The sequence below is a fragment of the Plutella xylostella genome, chromosome 13, assembly GCF_932276165.1.
Source record: "Plutella xylostella chromosome 13, ilPluXylo3.1, whole genome shotgun sequence".
NCBI classification, from domain to species: Eukaryota; Metazoa; Arthropoda; class Insecta; order Lepidoptera; family Plutellidae; genus Plutella; species Plutella xylostella.
This window is the reverse complement of record NC_063993.1, coordinates 3,153,435-3,172,245: the sequence shown is the minus strand read 5'-3', so window position 1 is coordinate 3,172,245 and position 18,811 is coordinate 3,153,435. Positions and strand designations below refer to the sequence as shown.

General features: G+C 44.4%; 1 protein-coding gene across 14 annotated transcripts; it reads left to right on the top strand.

The window, feature by feature from the left end:
• The first annotated feature begins 2,743 nt into the window (after positions 1-2,743).
• On the top strand, positions 2,744-18,456 carry LOC105382489 (histone lysine acetyltransferase CREBBP). Of its 14 annotated transcripts, none has more exons than XM_048624870.1 (22): positions 2,744-3,304; positions 4,125-4,214; positions 4,622-4,827; positions 5,123-5,321; positions 5,632-5,792; positions 6,045-6,326; positions 6,539-6,760; positions 6,988-7,126; positions 7,269-7,615; positions 7,706-7,848; positions 7,935-9,264; positions 9,797-9,954; positions 11,986-12,096; positions 12,252-12,606; positions 13,029-13,172; positions 13,448-13,921; positions 14,126-14,359; positions 15,072-15,866; positions 16,147-16,305; positions 16,816-16,992; positions 17,381-17,602; positions 17,769-18,456. In XM_048624870.1, the coding sequence occupies exons 1-22, from the start codon at positions 3,223-3,225 to the stop codon at positions 18,132-18,134; spliced, it is 6,396 nt and encodes a 2,131-aa protein (XP_048480827.1). In that variant the 5' UTR covers positions 2,744-3,222; the 3' UTR covers positions 18,135-18,456. The 14 variants fall into 14 exon arrangements, with proteins under 14 accessions (XP_048480827.1, XP_048480824.1, XP_048480823.1 ...); XM_048624867.1 differs by having other exon boundaries at positions 4,619-4,827; XM_048624866.1 differs by having other exon boundaries at positions 4,122-4,214.
• The last annotated feature ends 355 nt before the right edge of the window (positions 18,457-18,811 follow it).

Genomic DNA, 18,811 nt, shown 5'->3' with positions numbered 1-18,811 from the left:
GAGGGCTTCTAGATACAGAAATTGCATTAATGGTGGTTATGCTAAATGTGGTGTTTATAAAAAAGCTGTCTGGAAATTATGATTCAAAACTGTAAAATTTTCAGTTTTAGAAAATTTTGGCCAATACAAGTTTGTGTTACGGCAAAAGTTACTAAGTATACAACGTATACAACTAGACTAAATTTTCATTTAAATGAGGCTAATTTTATCTCGATAGGCCTAATAGTTTGTATGATAGGAAAGTATCTATAGCTATTTAAAAGAAAGCGTTTTCTTGACAAAATGGTATTTCAGATTTCCAAAATTTTTACAAAAATTCAAATAGGAAAGACTAGCGTCTACAAATAAACTCACGGGCAATGGAAAGTTTCCACTGAGAAAAGCACCAAATTACTCCTAAACTGAAAAGGAAATCCTTAATGACGCCTTCTGCAACTTTGAAGTACATTTAACAGAGCATCAGGATATTACCAACTAAAAACGGTAATAGATATTTTGTTCATATTTTAAATTAAATGTTTGAGAAAATTGGAGACCTTTGGTATCGGCATTTTGTGGGTGGAACTTTTTCATTGTTCGTGAGTGTATTACCAACCAAAACTGCAAATTTTTTGGGTCATTTTGTGTCGAAATTTTGTAATTGCTCGTGACACTCGTGAGTGTACTATGAAGGCAAAAGTTACCTAAGTTTGATAATCTTTCACGAGAAAACGAATGTAGAAAGCTGACACTTTTTATTGCGAGATTTTTTTAATTTTTTGTTATATCTAAAATAGCATATATCTAAAACATAAATAGCATAGTAGGAAGTAGAAGGGCTCTGATAAGAAAGTTATATCTATTTAGCTGACAGAATTTCCCACATTCTGAACAAAAATTTAGTTTTCTAGATCTTATTTGGCTTATGGAGATCAAACTATTAGTCTCGTTGCATACGAAAATAGTGACTATGGCCGTAAGCTCTTGGCGAAGCTGTTTTTTTTTCGTTTTCGAATTCTTTAACTACTATCTGGAGGGCTTACGAGGTGGAAAAATATATATAAAATATTATACTTAAGCCGAAATCATCACCACCAACATATAAAAAATAACCATATACATCCAAAGTGACAAAATAACTAAATTATAATATTAAATTCCCATGGTGTGATATGGTGAGTGATTTAGGTGATGGGCATGCCCACCTTGCCCATATGGGTGGATCCGCGCCTGGGCCTGCGCCTAAAAGTATATAGGCGAAGTTTTTAAAATAGCGATCCCTGATGATGAAGGGACCAGCTACATCTGTTTTAAATCCGGGGACGTGATGTGTGTAGCAGTGGTGTTTATGTGGATGTGCTTGAGCAGCATGTGAGCTTGAGATCGCTATTTTAAAAACTCCGCCTGTATACTTTTAGGCGCAGGCCACCGTACATCGGTGGTCATGTATGGCGATACAGGGAAGTGGTGCCACCTACAATAGGAACCTATTCATTTCTACTCTTTCTTTCGGCTGTAGTATGCTATGGATGCGTTTGATAGTAGCGATTTTTTAAACATCTCATCTCTTTATTCTCAGCATAGTTTCCAGGCACACCTCTGTAGGACATTCAGAATCAGTCCAGAGAAAACAGCCTGTTAAAAAAAAGTAGAGAACAAAAAAGGGTGAATGTGGAAATCATGTGGAAATTTATTTCGTTAACATTTTAGTTGTAGGCTGTAGTTTTCTATATTTCTTTGCTAAACTTTGACCTCACCTGCTGTGCTTTTCTGTAAGTTATTATTCGGAGTATTACCATAAAATATATCAATGGGCTCAGAATAATAACGGTCTCAATGTTTCAGCGTATTAAAAAACGTGTACCTAGTTGGTCAAAACCCTTTACATTGGACTAAAGGTGGATTTTCTTTATTTAAATCATGTTATTTCATGGAACGCTCTAAGGCGTTAGCCAAACCGATGTATTGCGACCCAGGGGATTTCCTACCTATCAAAAAATTATAGATTACTATATTTACAAAATTATAAAAATACGTATTTAAAATATTAAATTTAACCTTTACTATTATTAATACTTATTTAGATTGACAAATCTGAGATTTATATCAGACAAAGCCCAGCATATTAAACATGTACTTAGGTGTTTTCTATATCAAGTCACGATTTTTAATTTATCTATATTTAAATTTGGAGTTCTTTATAACTTTAAGGTAATTTTGTAACTATGGAACAATAGTCTTGTGACAAAATATTTTTCTGTATTACCGGTTTATTATTTGTGAAAGAGAACATGGTTTCCATATATATTATATTATCTCCATACAATAAAATGCACTTCATTATTTTACGGGCTGTAAAAAGTAGGTTGCCTTTGTCATAAAACATATATTGTCTATGGTCGACACAGACACGTCGTATTGATGAAGACCACTCCCATTTTGGAGGGAAGATTTAAATATGCTTTTACTTTCCATATTTTGGGCCCTAAACTTATGTATTGGTGTTTTTTATGTATTAAGTTAATGGTTTAAATATTTTTTAAACATATCTTAATAAATCATAACAAATAAAACATGCTTTTATAGATAAAAATAACATAACATGATTTTAGCACTTCGGCTATTCTCGACAATGCTCGTGTGTAGACGCGGTGACGTCAGAGATATCGAACCAATGAACAGTCGTATTTCGACTTCCGGTGGTCACATGGTATGCGTGAACCAATCACAGCGCTTGCTCTTTATAGGCCGACATTTTCTGACAAGCGTAGAAAAAGTTTTCATCAACAGCCGCCATTTTGCGCTGGATAGACTGAGAAGAATTTCGGAATTTGCCGTGTAAATTTTCTGTTTTTTCTTACATCATTTTCTCATAAACTGTACCATTCCGTGTATTTTAAAGTGTTAAGTGTAATCGTGTTAATCGATCGGTTAAATATCTTGTGTAAAATAGCTAAAATCTGGTGGTATTGTTTTCATTGTGCTAGTTCCGACGGAAGATGGTGAGAGGGTCTGTGTAGCTCTTCGATTCGGAGCTTTGTAATGGCGAATACTTGAGTGAAAATTTTAATATGTGCCTTCGATGGTGGGAAGGACATCGAACGATCGGGATGTGGGTGAATTATATTGTGATGGATGACAAATCGATATAAAATGTTATTTCTTGAAAATATTAGACATAAAAGTGTAATTTAAATCGGCGGGCCGAAATATTCAAGACGGCTTAGTTTAGTAAACATAGCCATGGGCGATCATCATGTGGATGAGCCGCCGAATAAGCGGGCTAAGATGATTCGAGACCCTTTCCAGGGTCCCTCCGACTCGGGTGAGTAAATTCAATGTTTTGGTTCAGGATTGGCAAGTGTTGCGACCCGAGTTCTGTCATGTATGTCAGAGGCACTACTACTGTACATTTTGACATTTTGCCTTCAATGTTTTAGAGCCTTTACGTATTTTGCGTCGTATTTCTAGGATTATGACTCTTTGCATGGCTTTACTGTATGGTTGTACCAATATATTTTCTTATGTCTTTATTTGCCAACTACCAAGTAGGTCTGCAGTATTAGAACTCATACATAGCCTCTTCCTAGTATTGGTACAAATCCCATTTCTACATGAACATAAACTGAACATAATCTGAGGTCCAATGATCTTCTATAACATTCTACTCCTTTCAAAAATAACCTAGTTTTAACTGTAATGTGTATCTTGTGGAATTCACAGTGTAAATTCATAGAAAAAATGAAACCACAGGTCAAAATATTTTTAAAGTACATATTTTTGACCTACTTTTTGCTAAAGGTTTATTGAAAGCCATCAAATATATCCTAGATACCTTCTGTTGGTTTATCAATAGACCTGACATGAACATTGGCTAGAAAAAGCAATGATTCTTATTGTTACTGTGGAATAAGCACTATGAGTATATTTTGTTAAAGAAAATTAGAGGAGCATCATAATTTAACCTAAAAACTATGTTCACCTTGTTCAAATCTTTATCAGCTAAATTGTAACCTCCAAACCCGCTTTATACCTTAATTATATAAGTTTTACACTTCTATATTTGCTGGTTTTATTGATTTTCAAAATGTCGTGAAATACAATGGGACCTGCAATGTTGAAGATTTTCGTTTTGTCTCAAGCAGCTGTCATCACTCGCTACATCAACCATCCCTCGGCCATGGCCACTACTGTCATGCTGCCCAAATATCAGGAAGTTAAAAATCTTCAACATGGTAGGTTCTATCATGTTACCGGTAAATATTTGTTTACTTATTGTTTATGTGTCTTGTGAATGTAATCATGTTTGTTGACTAACAAAATATTCATGTAGCAAAGTAATATCTTGTCTAATTTTTATATGATTAAATTGTGGTGTTACAAACTCTAGTTTTTCCAATATCCTTCCATTTTGCAGTCCCTAGAATCTAGTCTAATGTTGAATTTCAATTAAATAAATATTCAGTGTACAAATATCTGTAAATAGGATGTTTTGTTATAGTGTAGTACAGTACACCTGTTTTAGTGAAATTGTAACTGCTATTTGTGATGTTTGGTAAAAATTATGTGTACCTCTAAAACTATGTTACCATCATACTAAAATGTATCACATTGCTAACCACTTGTATTTATGTTCCAGTAGATGGGTTCTCGAACATCCAAGACATGTTTGATCTTGAGAAGGATCTCCCTGATGAGTTGATGGGATGGGAACAGCCGGGTGTGACGGGGCCGAAGCCCCCCGCGCAAGGCCCCGGGCCGGGGGGGCAGATGTCCCAGCAGCAGATGAATGGGGATGACCCCACTGCTGCCATGCAAAGGCAGATTAATAATCACCTTATGCAACAAGTAAGTGTAGTATTAGAATTATATTGTTTTTTTTTTTATGCTTGAAGACTGAACAGCAGATACATACTATTTTTGTGAAGCAGATCCTAACTGCTAAATAAACCCCTGTATACAAAAGGCTTCTAGAAATCTCTGGATTCACATATGTAAATGGAATGGGTGAAGATATCCACAACCCAAGAAATTATAGTAAAACCATTACTTCTAAACTGTTTTTATTTGTTTGATGTTGAATAGTTTGAGTCAATTTTTGGGTTTAAGGTGCATATTCTACATACTTGTTATTATTTTACAGGGAAAGCAAGGTGGCTTAGTTGGCCACAACAATCCCCTAGTTTTGGGTAGTTTAGGAAGTAAGAGTCCCAACTTGCAGTCACCTCCTAATGTGTCTGTATCTAAGGACCTCATGGGTGGTATGCACCCGCAATTAATGCCAAATACGAGTCATCCAAATCAGCAACTTCATTCATCAATGCCAATGAGTTCTATACAAGGTATGTAACATTATTCGTATTTACTGAGTTACCTCAATATTACGAAGTTTTTCAGACCATGTCAATTGATGGTGCAACAATATTAAACTTCCCTTAACTGAATATTTGAAGCCTTGTGGAATTTCTAGTACTTCCTTTGCTTCTAGTTTTTACTAGTCAAATCTTACAATAATTCTAGACATTACTGAAAAAAAATTACATTAGACTGCCTCCAGATTGCGAGTACAAAGCTGGATTTAAAATATTGATGTGATATAAAATTAAATTATCTGGCTTGTCTCATAGTCTACATCGCTAATTGTATCCACAGGTGGTATGAACGTGGCAAACGTGGGGGGCAACATGATAGTGGCCAACAGCAGCATGGGCGCCGGCATGCTCGGCGGCGGCCTCATCAACAATGTGAACAAACAGCTGCCCACCATGATGGGCAACAACCATCACCAGGGCCCTCACCATCCGCACGCTCAGGTATGTTTGCTGAGTCTTTCCTATGTTTATGATGTTTGTGCTGATTCATTGCCAAATTTCTGGACAGGTAAATTACTACTTGAGACCCACCACTGAGTCATTACTTGATAGAGAAAGGAGATTTGTTTTTTGTGAATTGGCCATATTGTGTACATATACTGGCTTTTGAGTAACAGAGATTGAGTTCAAAATCTGCTAACCTATACAATAAAAATACTCCTACCACAATAGCCTAACATCCTCCGTTTCCAGGCGATGCAGAATGGCCCACAAGCTCGCATGCCAGTAGGCATGCAAGCCCCCGTGATGCGGAGTTCTCTTCAGCACCACCCGCGCATGCAAGTACCCGGCGGCGGCGGGCACCCGCTGCCCTACCACCCGCAGTACGGGCAGTCGCCGCAGGGCCCGGGCGCGCCGCCCGCCCAGCGGCCGCAGGGCGTGAGGTTCGGCCCGCCCGGCGACGGCGGCGCGGCGCCCCAGGCCGTGCCGCCCGCGCCCTCGCCACAGACGCCGGGGGCGCCCTCTGGCGGACAGGTTAGTGTCTGAAGTTGCAGTGTTTTTGTTTTAGATCTGAAATATTTTTCTTTTCAAAAAGGTGAATGCAATCTTGTATGACTGAGTATAGTCCGGTATCGTACCCGTCTCTCCCTGCCCGTATTTGCGCAAGTAGACTACCTTTTACTGTACTTTTTCCGATAGTACATATGACAGGTTCATTATTTTTAAACATCTCCCATCCTTTATAGTCGCAACCGCAAGCGGCGACGCAAGCGCCCCCTCAGCCCCCCGCCTCGGGTTCAATAGCGGACCCGGAGAAACGCAAGTTGATCCAACAACAGCTCGTGTTGCTCCTCCACGCACACAAGTGTCAGCGGAGAGAGTCCCAGAGCAATGGAGAGACGTGGCAGTGCTCGCTGCCACACTGCAAGACTATGAAGGGTGTCCTCAACCATATGATGTCCTGCCAAGTGAGTGTAGTATGGTTACTTTTATTGTCTTCTAGTTATTTGTGTATAAAATTATTTCCTTGCTTGTTTTGTCTCATTTTGAATTCTAAATTTATTTATTCATCTATCAACTATCACTTCAATCAAAAATTTGTTCATCAATAGATATTTGTAATGTTTATCATAGCTTGTGTTCTGTAACTTAGCTATTTTATGAGTCTTCCATTAACGCTGTCGCTCTTTTTCAGGCGGGAAAAAACTGTTCAGTACCTCATTGTTCCTCGTCAAGACAAATCATCAACCATTGGAAACATTGTAATAAGAATGACTGTCCTGTGTGCTTACCCCTTAAACAAGCAGATAGGACTAAAAGTAATAATATGAATGGTAAGTTATACGTTATACACCTACACTATCCCTGTTTGTTATGCTGTAGTTGTGCAGTGTCTCTTAAATGTCTCGATCTTATAACAAAAAATATCTTTCTAAACTCAAACTCGCCAAAACTAAGATTCACCTAATTTTGTAGCGGCAGCGGCAGCGAGCCACCCGACGGCGGGCGTGGGCGCGGCGCCGGTGGGCATGGGCCAGCCCGGGCCGTGCCCCGTCAACACGCTCGCGCCGCAGCAGCCGGCCGCGCCCGTCACCAGCACGGGCGTCGACCTGAAGCGAGCCTACGAGGCGCTCGGCATCACCTGCCCATCGTCGGTCTCCAACATGGTGGGCTCGGGGTTCCCGCGGCCGCCGCTCACCCGCCTGGCGGGGCCCGCGCGCCCGCCCGGCCTCACCGACGTGGTGCCGCAGCAGCCACAGATGCAGCAGCTGTTCGCGCAGCAGCCGCAGCAGGACTTGCAGCAGCAGCAGCAGCAGCAACTGGTGAGAGAGATTTACAACCTAACCTAACACACATGTGTAATATGAACTTTAGAAGTCAAGATTAATCTATGTTTTTTCTCCTCTGTGTAGTTGTTTGGCAACTTGCCGTCGCAGATGGGCGGCGGGTCGCTGCAGCTGGGCGGCGGCGCCGTCACCGCCAACCCCGCGTCCGGCACCAAGGAGTGGCACCAGTCTATCACTGCCGATCTCAGAAACCACCTCGTGCATAAACTGTAAGTACCTCCGACAAGCCGACTGAGCCGTGTCGTTTTTATTTCGAGGTGGTCCTTTACTAACGGTACCTTTTTTCGATTAACAGGGTGCAAGCGATATTCCCGACGCCGGACCCGACCGCAATGTTAGATAAGAGAATGTATAATTTAGTAGCGTACGCGCGGAAAGTGGAGGGAGACATGTACGAGATGGCGAGCACGCGCTCCGAGTACTACCACCTGCTGGCCGAGAAGATCTACAAGATACAGAAGGAGCTCGAGGAGAAGAGACAGAAGAGGAAAGAGCAGCAGGCGGCGCAGCAGGCGCAGGCGGCGGCGGCGGGGGGCGTGGGACCGGGGGGCGCGCTGGGCGGGGCCCTGGCCGGCGCCATGCGGCCCGCGCCCCCGCGCGCCCCGCTCGCCGGCCGCATGATCCCCTCGCCCGGCATGCTCTCCATGCAGCCCAGCAACCGCCTGCCCTACAGTACTACGCTGGTGGGCCCGCCCGGCCCCAGCCCCAACCAGCTGCCGCCCACGCCCAACGGCTCCGTGGTGGGCGGGCCGGGCATGTCGCCCTTCCACCAGCCGATGACGTCGCCCGTGCCGCCCACGCCCGCGCAGTACGCGATGCAGAGCAACGGCCCCGCGCTGGGCGCGTCGCCCGGGCCCGGCCTGGAGGCGGCCAAGCGGCAGGCCGGCCCCGTGGCCAGCCCCTTCGTGAACCACGGGTTCCAGGGCCCGCCCGCGCCGTCGCCCGGGCCCGGCGGCTCGGCCGGCACGCCCGCCACGCCGCTGGCCGCGCCCTCCCCCGCGCCCGAGCCGCGCCCCTCGTCCCGCGCCGCGCCCGGCCTCTCCTCGCAGATGGCGGCGCTCAACGCGGCGGCGGACGCGGACGACAGCCCGCCGCCGCCCGACGAGCCGCGCATCAAGCGCGAGCCGCTCGACGACCCCGACGACCCGCCCGACTCCGGCGGCAAGGGCATGCGCAGCGCCGACGACATCAAGAAGGAGCCCATGGACCAAGACTTTTCTATAAAACAGGAGCCGAAGCTCGAGATCAAGCACGAGGTAAAGCATGAAATCAAAACGGAGATCAAGGAGGAGCCGGTGGAGGCGGGCAGCAGCACCACGCCTCGCTGCGTCAAGGAGTTCAAACCTGAAGAACTGCGCACGGCTCTGCTCCCCACCCTCGAGAAGCTGTTCCGCCAAGACCCGGAGTCGCTGCCGTTCCGCCAGCCCGTGGACGCGCAGGCGCTGGGCATCCCCGACTACTTCGACATCGTCACCAAGCCCATCGACCTGTCCACCATCAAGGGCAAGCTGGACCGCGGCGACTACAAGGACCCCTGGGAGTACGTGGACGACGTGTGGCTCATGTTCGACAACGCGTGGCTCTACAACCGCAAGAACTCGCGAGTCTACAGATACTGCACTAAGGTAAAGACTAATCTTCTCTGTATTAGATGATAGATAGAGTACTCTTTATTTGTACACCAAGAAATAATTAACAATTTTACATAGACACTTAACTAGGATACAAAAGGCGGTCTTATCGCTTATAGCGATCTCTTTCAGACAACCTTTGGATGGATGGACTAGAGATATAAAAGGGGAACAGTGTACTTACTCAGTATTAGTTACTTATTTCAACTTAGTTTAGATATGTGTTACAAATTATGTTGTAACTCTTCTTAATTTCTTATAAATAAATGTAGGACCTTAGATGTTATATTCTTAATAATTCTTCTATCTCCCGCTGTTAGGTATAGATCTTGTAATAAGCGGGGTTTACACCAGCAACCAAGTGACTTTTCAGATTTTTCTCGTAATAATTATGTACTTACTCTATCTTCTCTTGTCATGAATCAGTGGCCACGGCATCCTAACATATTTAGAGGCACTTGGTGGAGGAAGGAGCACCACATCTCTTCCTATTGATGCAATATTAACCCGCCACAACTCCCTACAGCTCTCAGAGGTGTTCGAGCAAGAAATAGACCCGGTGATGCAGCAGCTCGGCTACTGCTGCGGGCGCAAGTACACGTTCAACCCGCAAGTGCTGTGCTGCTACGGGAAGCAGCTGTGCACCATACCGAGGGACGCCAAATACTTTAGTTACCAGAATAGGTGAGTTTCAATCCGTGTTTCATTGTCGATTTACGAATCCTCGATTGATTTGTGTGTGATAATTTGTTTCTCCAGACATTTTCTCTTCATAGTTTGTTGTTAACACTCCACACATTCATAAAAATATATTTGTGAAATGAATGCAAAGTGTTATAAATAATCTATTTTATGGAGTGAATTCTAGTGCTTGTTTCACAAGCTCAGGTTACTTTTATCAAAATTCCAAACATTGCAATTGTAAAACAGGCACTCAGTGACGAATTTTAGTACCCCGTAAGAAAAAATATGAAAATGGCGGTTGTTCATAAGTGGGAGTAGAAAGGAGTCTTGACAAACCTATAATTACAGCGAGATACCGTGATCCCGTCCTCCATTTTCATACAGTTTCTTTATTCACGAACCTCATCATTAGCTAAATAAAACATATACACAGCTTAGATGTTTCATAGATTCTATTCTTCCATAGTCTGTTCAAGCAATGTTTCACTCATTTAAATCAATGCCCTCAACATTTCTTAAAATGCTTTCGTGAATCTGCTCCATACATTATTTTTTATCAGTGTGCGTCGGAATAGCCGTGTTAAAAAGAAAGGTGTTATCTAAAATTCATAAAATTATGCATATTAGTACACTCACGAGCAATGAAAAAGTTCCAGTGACTGAAACGGCATTGGCAATTATTATTACTGAAACCACCGTAAAAATACCTACAGTACTAGTGATAGATACTGTAGCGTTTAGAATGGTGAAAGATTTTTCGGATCGACGCATTAGTTTCTGAGTCTTTATAATATTAGAACAAAATTATATGTAATAAAAAATATGCGAAAGTAAATAAATATCATTCTAATGGTAGGGAAAACTTGAACCTAAACAAAGACAGCTTTCATATTAATCCCACACAATAGGTCCTAAAAGTTATTGAATAACGTAACTTGATCGCAAAATACAAACTTGTGTAGATTGCATGTCTACACGGATTTATAGGTATTCACTTGGGAAAATATACACTTACAAAGTGTAGTTATCGTGAAGCTACTTGTTGCATCATCATCATAAATTTATAACATTTGCTGATGACACCTTTCTATTTAACAGCCGTGTGTAGATCCTACCATAATATGATGAATGATTATGCACTATTTTCTATCCATCTCAGTTCTGTCCGCTTTCGCTTCAACCTATAGATCATTTTTGTAGTGATATAAATTTTATTTTATTCCTACAATAACTAAACATCATAACATTTTCAATAAAATTAAAAGCTTTTTCTGAAATTAAAGACGTGACATTAATTTTAACTAATATATTACTTTTTTATCATGACGATCAATTTCCTAATGAGATTCTGGGAAAATAAGTGTGAAATTGTTTATTACTTTTCGAAACTGATGAATGAGTCTAATGACTCAACTATAATTAGTAAAGGGATTCACGATAGCATTTAAAAGTAAATATCGTCGATGAGATCGTTAACTATGTATTACCAACTCTTTCATTTGTTGATTTTAACACAACGATCAAAGTAATGAGAATGAGACGCAAAAGGTTCTTGTTGACTCATGGGCCTCATTGAAGGTCGGAAGAAAGTGTATACATTCAAAACGATCAATTCCAACAGAAACATTGAACACGAAGGCCAATATTGATTTTGCCCGTCGCATAACCGTGACTATATAAATGCAATACAACGTTGCATTTTTGTAATTTAAATGTATGAAGATAGATCAGATTGTTAACTATTAAGTCCTTATGTTCAAATGTGACCGTCACTGAATAATAAATACCTATATTCACTGAAAAATCCTTCTCTACCATCCATTACGCCTTTCATACATAAGCTTTCACTCTGGTATTTATTCTTCGGTACCCTAATCCTAACCCGCTCACTTTCTGTGTCTACTAACCCATTTTAAGTTGTCGTCGCTTACTAATTTTTGTTTCGCCCTTCACGCCGTTCCTTGCACCCGCCCTCGCCTCACCACACTCGGACGCTGGATGTAACATACACACACAACGTTACGAACACAGTCTAAAAGCCTATGGGGTTGTCTCCGATAGATACACGTTCTGCCAGAAGTGCTTCAACGACATCCAGGGCGACACCGTCACGCTGGGCGACGACCCTCTTCAGCCGCAGACGTGAGTATACCGAGTGATTGTCTATGCTTCTTGACACTATTCGGCTATCAATGATACATGAACGTAATGTGTGACAAAATTTTAAATTTTAAAAGCTATGTAAATACACTTAATTAACAATAACAACAGTTGCTTACCGATGTTTTTCATTCAAGATCAAACACCAAAATTAACAAATCCAAATATTGCAGTGTGATCAAAAAGGATCAATTTAAAGAGATGAAGAATGATCACTTAGAACAAGAGCCGTTTGTGGTGTGCAGTGACTGTGGTCGCAAGCAGCACCAGATCTGCGTCTTGCACCACGACTCGATATGGCCCCAGGGCTTCTGCTGTGATAATTGCCTTAAGAAGAAGGGCGCCAAACGGAAAGATAACAAATTCTGCGCTAAGAAGCTGCCACCCTCTAAACTCGGCATTTATATAGAGACGAGAGTGAATAACTTCCTCAAGAAGAAGGAGGCTGGCGCCGGCGAAGTGCATATACGAGTTGTGGCGTCGTCGGATAAGGTAAATATCCTCATCACTTTATATTCAATTATATACTTCGTAGTATAAATTTATGATTTTTGTATGTAAGTTTCTTGTACACGGGTTAACGTTGCGTCTTACGGTCTTTCAATAAAATTTATAGTTCTTAAGGCTGTTTTTAACAGCATGCGAATTTCATCATGCACGCGTGGTTGCACGCCATTTTCCCGCGTCTCTCGTGCATATTCAACGCGTTACAATTAATACTTGTATGAAAGCGTGCGGGGCAATCCCGCGTGCGTGATCAAATCCGCATTCTGTTAAAAACAGCCTTAAGAACTATAAATTTTATTGAAAGACCGTAAGACGCAACGTTAACCCGTGTACAAGAAACTTACATACAAAAATCATAAATTTATACTACGGATTTACAGCAACTAACAGTAACGGTAAATTTCCAGATGGTAGAAGTGAAGCCGGGCATGCGCTCGCGGTTCGTGGAGTCGGGCGAGCTGTGCGCGGAGTTCCCGTACCGGGCCAAGGCGCTGTTCGCCTTTGAGGAGGTCGACGGGACGGATATCTGCTTCTTCGGCATGCATGTGCAGGTTTGTGATACTGTTTAGTGGTTTTAAATTCATTCAGAAGGGCTGACACGGGGCGCATTTAAGACGTGACAAAAGTTATGCGTCGCGCTCACTCACATCGTGCAGCCTCAAGAGCGAGCGCGACGGAAAACTTTTGTCACGTCTGGCGACCTGTGCTAGCCCTTCTGTAGGATCTATATTTGTATAGGTCCAAATTTGTACTTCCAAAATAAAATAAAGTTACAATTTGTAACTGTAGCTGTAACAGAATAAACTAATATAATTGTATTTTTCAGGAATACGGCAGTGAAAGTCCAACGCCAAACACGAGGCGGGTTTACATAGCATATTTAGACTCAGTACATTTCTTCCAACCGCGACAGTACAGGACGGCGGTGTACCACGAAATATTATTAGGCTACTTGGACTACGCCAAGCAATTAGGTTATACGATGGCGCATATTTGGGCCTGCCCGCCTTCAGAGGGAGACGACTATATCTTCCACTGCCATCCGCCCGAACAGAAGATACCCAAGCCTAAGAGACTGCAAGAGTGGTACAAGAAGATGCTAGACAAGGGTATCATTGAGAGGATAATTCTGGACTACAAAGACATTCTGAAGCAAGCTATGGAAGACAGCATTTCTTCGGCGGCAGAGCTCCCGTACTTCGAGGGTGACTTCTGGCCGAATGTTCTGGAAGAGTCCATCAAGGAGTTAGACCAGGAAGAGGAGGAGAAGAGAAAACAGGCTGAAGCCGCCGAGGCAGTGGTCAGTATCTCTGTCTACCTTTATCCTACCTCATTTTCCCCATAACAAAATTGTCACTTTTCCTAAATCTTCTTGATTTTATTACTCAGCTTACTTGCACTATTTAAAGTAAAGCTGCTTTCTTACATCACCCTGACCTCTCACTCAAATACTTATTTATTTGCACTTTTCCCAAAAATTAAATAGCACTAACTGACGTTTTAGATATTCCAGTCTTCCGAGGAGAACGAGCAAGGCCCCGACGGCAAGAAGAAAGGCCAGAAGAAGGCCAAGAAGTCGAACAAGTCGAAGGCGGCCCAGAGGAAGAACAGCAAGAAGCAGAGCGACCAGCAGCAGGGTAGTGATCTCAGCGCGAAGATATTCGCCACCATGGAGAAGCACAAGGAGGTGTTTTTCGTCATCCGGCTACATTCCGCACAGTCCGCAGCTAGCTTAGCGGTGAGTCTATTGGTTTTATTTTGATTCTAGATTTGGAGATAAATTAATCAGTTCACGGATTCGGAAGTATAGGTCAAAATGGCCGACAGATAAAATCTCATTCATTCTCTCATTCTAAAATAACTATAATTAATTGCGGAAAAAACTTAAATGATAATATTAGTGTCAAAAACCACATGGCTCCAGATTTCTTCTTGCCATTATCCTGTTCAAATAATTACAATACAATAGCAAACTGCGTAATTGCAGTGAAGCGAAGTGTTTCAATAGGACCTTTACTGCAACGTCTGTTGAATGCGTCATAGTCTTTGTTCATATTCAATATTTAAATTGCAAGCCATCTTCGGCTTCTTTCAACTTTAACAGCTTCACATTTGCAACAAACGAAGTTGTACTAAAATAAATTACTTCAAGCTGTCTTTAGATATCTATTTTGTGATTTATGAGTGTTGTTGTCTCCACATTTGCTACATTTATTTTATTATTATCTTTTGCATGAATAAATAAATAATAATGATCTATTTATTTTATTTCAAATTAGATAGTTTTAGATTGAAAAACCGATACTAATATGAAATATCCTTGCACCAAACATCACTGATAGCAAAGTAAACCTTAGTCTTGTCTACTTCTTAAAATCACTGTTAGATAGTGCCGAAATGCAATTCAAAAGCAGAGAAATGCAACCCTACATGTTCCATTTTCCCCGCAGCCAATCCAAGACCCGGACCCGCTGTCCAACTGCGACCTGATGGACGGGCGCGACGCGTTCCTCACGATGGCGCGCGACCGCCACTACGAGTTCTCGTCCACGCGGCGCGCGCGCTTCTCCACGCTGTGCATGCTGTACGAGCTGCACAACCAGGGCCAGGACAAGTTCGTGTACACCTGCAACAGCTGCAAGGCGCACGTCGAGACCCGCTACCACTGCACCGTGTGCGACGACTTCGACCTCTGCTGCCCCTGCTACGAGAAGGAGGGCCACCCGCACAAGATGGAGAAGCTCGGCCTCGACCTCGACGTGGGCTCCTCCCCCGGCGACCTCAAGCAGGCCAACCCGCAGGAGGCGCGCAAGCAGTCCATCCAGCGCTGCATCCAGTCCCTGGTGCACGCCTGCCAGTGCCGCGACGCCAACTGCCGCCTGCCGTCCTGCCAGAAGATGAAGCGCGTCGTCACGCACACCAAGATCTGCAAGCGCAAGACCAAGGGCGACTGCCCCATCTGCAAGCAGCTCATCGCGCTGTGCTGCTACCACGCCAAGCACTGCCAGGAGACCAAGTGCTCGGTGCCGTTCTGCAGCAGCATCAAGCAGAAGCTGAAGCAGCAGCAGGTGCAGCAGCGGGTGCAGCAGCAGCAGCTGCTGCGGCGGCGCATGGCGGCCATGAACACGCGCGGCTGTGCGCCCGCGCCGCCCTCGCCGCCGCCCGCGCCGCCGCTCGCCTCGCCGCCCGCATCCAAGCCCGCGCCGCACGCGCTGCCCACCAATGTGCAGAAGGCGCTACAACAGGTAACATCTAATCACATTTCGGCAATGTTCATGTTTGTTTAGTCCCATTGTAATGAATATTACGCTTTTTTAGCCACATCCAGAAAATTTGCGGAACATCAATCTGTTCTAGCCCCTATCGAACCTTGACACTGTATTCAGTGGCTAATACCCAAGTTTTGAAATATCTCACCATTTAAAACTGTACACTAATTGCAGGGTCATTGTTAAATATCCACACATGCAACTCCAACCCCTTTTTTCTCCCCAACACCAGCACTCACTCAACCCCCCACCGCAGGTGCAAGAGGAGGCGGCGCGACAACAGGCCCCCTCCTACGGCAAGCAGGGGGCGATGGCGGCGCGCGGCGAGCAGTGGGCGCCGCGCTACCGGCCGCCGCCGCCGCTGCACCACCCGCACCATCATCGGCCCCCCGTGCCGCAGCCGCAGCCGCCGCCGGTATGTTGCATTTACTGACGTCATCATGTTATCAGCTGATAATTGTCTACTGCTGGACGTAGGGCTCTTCCAATGAGAGTGAGAATGAGCTGTCCTCGGCCTTTCTCATCTAGCCATTACCGACTACCTTTGACCGCTGTCTATCATGGCCGTCGGTCCACATCGTGATATACACTTGATTACTCTTTTTCACCATATGTGATTGTTTCTTCTGCATGTATGGTCGGCTCACACACAATGTGTGCGAGTTGAGGTTCTCCAGGTGACTTCATCTATTGTGCCTCGTGTAAAGTTCTATACTCTGTCAGCCAAATACTGGTACCACTAAGAAACATCATTGTCCTACTAAACACACCAAAACCTATCTGATTTTCTAAAACATCCATTCACACCTGTTGCAAAATTTGGTGTTTGTAGGCCGAAAACGGGACTGATCTCGTCACGACAAAACGTGTTTCGAATAATCTTCTATGAATTCTATAAATCTCACACTCACCCGTCCCCCCACAGCAGCAACGAGCACCGGCGCCGCAGCCGCAGCCGACGCAGCCGCAGATGCACCAGAAGGCGCTGCAGCAGCTCATGGCCACGCTGCGCTCGCCCACCAGCCACAACCAGCAGCAGGAGATCCTGCAGATACTCAAGTCCAACCCGCCGCTCATGGCAGCGTTTATCAAGCAGAGACAGGTTAGTCATGTTTTTGACAGTCTTATTACTATAGGCGGGATCAGATGGTTGATTCGAGTGAATATTCACTCGAGTGAATGGTTCATTTTCTTTTCAATCCATGTTCACACGACTTAGTGGGAACGACAAAGATATTAACATACGTTTTATATTTTCAATAATTTTATGTCGTGCGTCTCGGAATATTTTCCTATGTGATGGGCTCGAGATAAAGTGGCCGAATGCGAATGAACGTTAATTCTGTGTGCAGACAGTTCACTTTTCGTTCATTTCGTTTTATTTTGATTGAAGTTTAAAGATGTTGTTCTTTTTTTTCAGAAAAAAAAAACTATTCTGTCTATCTAGTACGACCGAAGCAAAAATCATAACATAATCCATCCATTCACAGAACGCCAACCAGCAGTCAGGCGGCGCCGTGGGCGCAGTAGGCGGCGTCGGGCCCGTGGGCGTAGGCGGCGTCGGCACCGTGGGCGGCGCCCAGCCCGTGCCGCTGCAGCAGCCGCTGCAACACATGATGCAGCCGCAGCAGCAGCAGCAGCAACAACAACAGCAGCAACAGCAGCAGCAGAGGCTGCAACAGATGCACCAGATGCTGGGGCAGCAGTCTCAGGTAAATAAAAACTTACTTTAGCTCGTGGCGCTAATCGGCGCAATTTTTCAAAAAAAAAGTTTATATTTTTATGCTGTTGTGTTCCAACTTCTGATCATCTTTCATCAGCCATTAAAGTGTATATGTTGTTATTTCCGCGTGGCTAACAGTATGTTACGTTCCTCAGCAGGTAGGAGGAGTGAGCGGCGTGAGCGGAGTGGGCGGCGGCGGCGGCGGCGGCGGCATGGGCGCGCTCGGGCACGGCGCGTGGTTCAAGCAGGCGGGCGGCGGCGCGGGGCTGCTGCCCGTGCGCGGCGGCTACCCGCCGGCCGGCGCGCGCGTGCCCCCGCGGTACTACGCGGGCGGCGTGGGCGTGCTCCAGCGCTCCCCGCCCGCCACGCCCTCCCCGCGCGCGCAGACCCCCGCCGAGCTGCTGCTGCTGCGCCAGTCCCCCGCGCCGCCGCCCCCGCCGCACCCCCTCCCCCCGCAGGACGACCAGCTCCCCCCTCTCACGCCGCAGGACCAACTCAGCAAGTTCGTCGAGCAGTTGTAGTGTAAATAGACGCCCGCGGCCCCCACCACTGTACCATATAGGCTAGCGACGGAGGCCGCGCACCCCGACCCCCCTATCCCTCCCTCGTGCACTATTTATTGTCGATGAAATTATTAAATTAACGTAGCTATGTGAAGGACGTAAATTAAGTTATACGGTGAACGAATCGAGCGCTCAATGTACAAAATGTAAATATAAAGAAGAGTACATCCTGTCCGCTTCTGCGTTAAATAAGTTGTTCGTAGTGTTAGGTACATTATGATACTTATTCTGTTTATTGTAATTAAATCATTTTATAATATAATTATGTGATCATTATAAATATGGTTGTTTCATTTTGTCTTGGAGACCTTCTATGAGAGTATTAGAAATTCTTGACACGGCGACTATCGTCGCGATTTCCTCGCTCGTGAATACGGCTAATAAGATTTTATTAGCCAGTCGGATGTCTGTCGCTGACTGCCCAGCAAGGGAGCTTCTCGCTGGACGCAGATATGTAAGGAACGACTAATATACTCTATACTATACGATATACTCCCATGGTAAGGAATGGAGGTGAGGAAAAACTGGTTCTGCTATTCAATACAAGAAGGCGTAGTTCGACGATACCATTGCATTGACCTTTGAGGTTTTATAGCAGTTTAGAATAGAATAGAATACTACTTTATTGACTTAAA

Excerpts from the sequence above, each read along its gene's own strand:
- LOC105382489 (XM_038111837.2), top strand. The coding sequence starts at position 3,223 with ATGGGCGATCATCATGTGGATGAGCCGCCGAATAAGCGGGCTAAGATG. Across the intron at positions 7,616-7,705 it reads AGCAGCAGCAGCAGCAACTG|TTGTTTGGCAACTTGCCGTC; the intron begins GTGAGAGAGATT and ends TCCTCTGTGTAG. Across the intron at positions 14,360-15,071 it reads AGTCCGCAGCTAGCTTAGCG|CCAATCCAAGACCCGGACCC; the intron begins GTGAGTCTATTG and ends TTTTCCCCGCAG.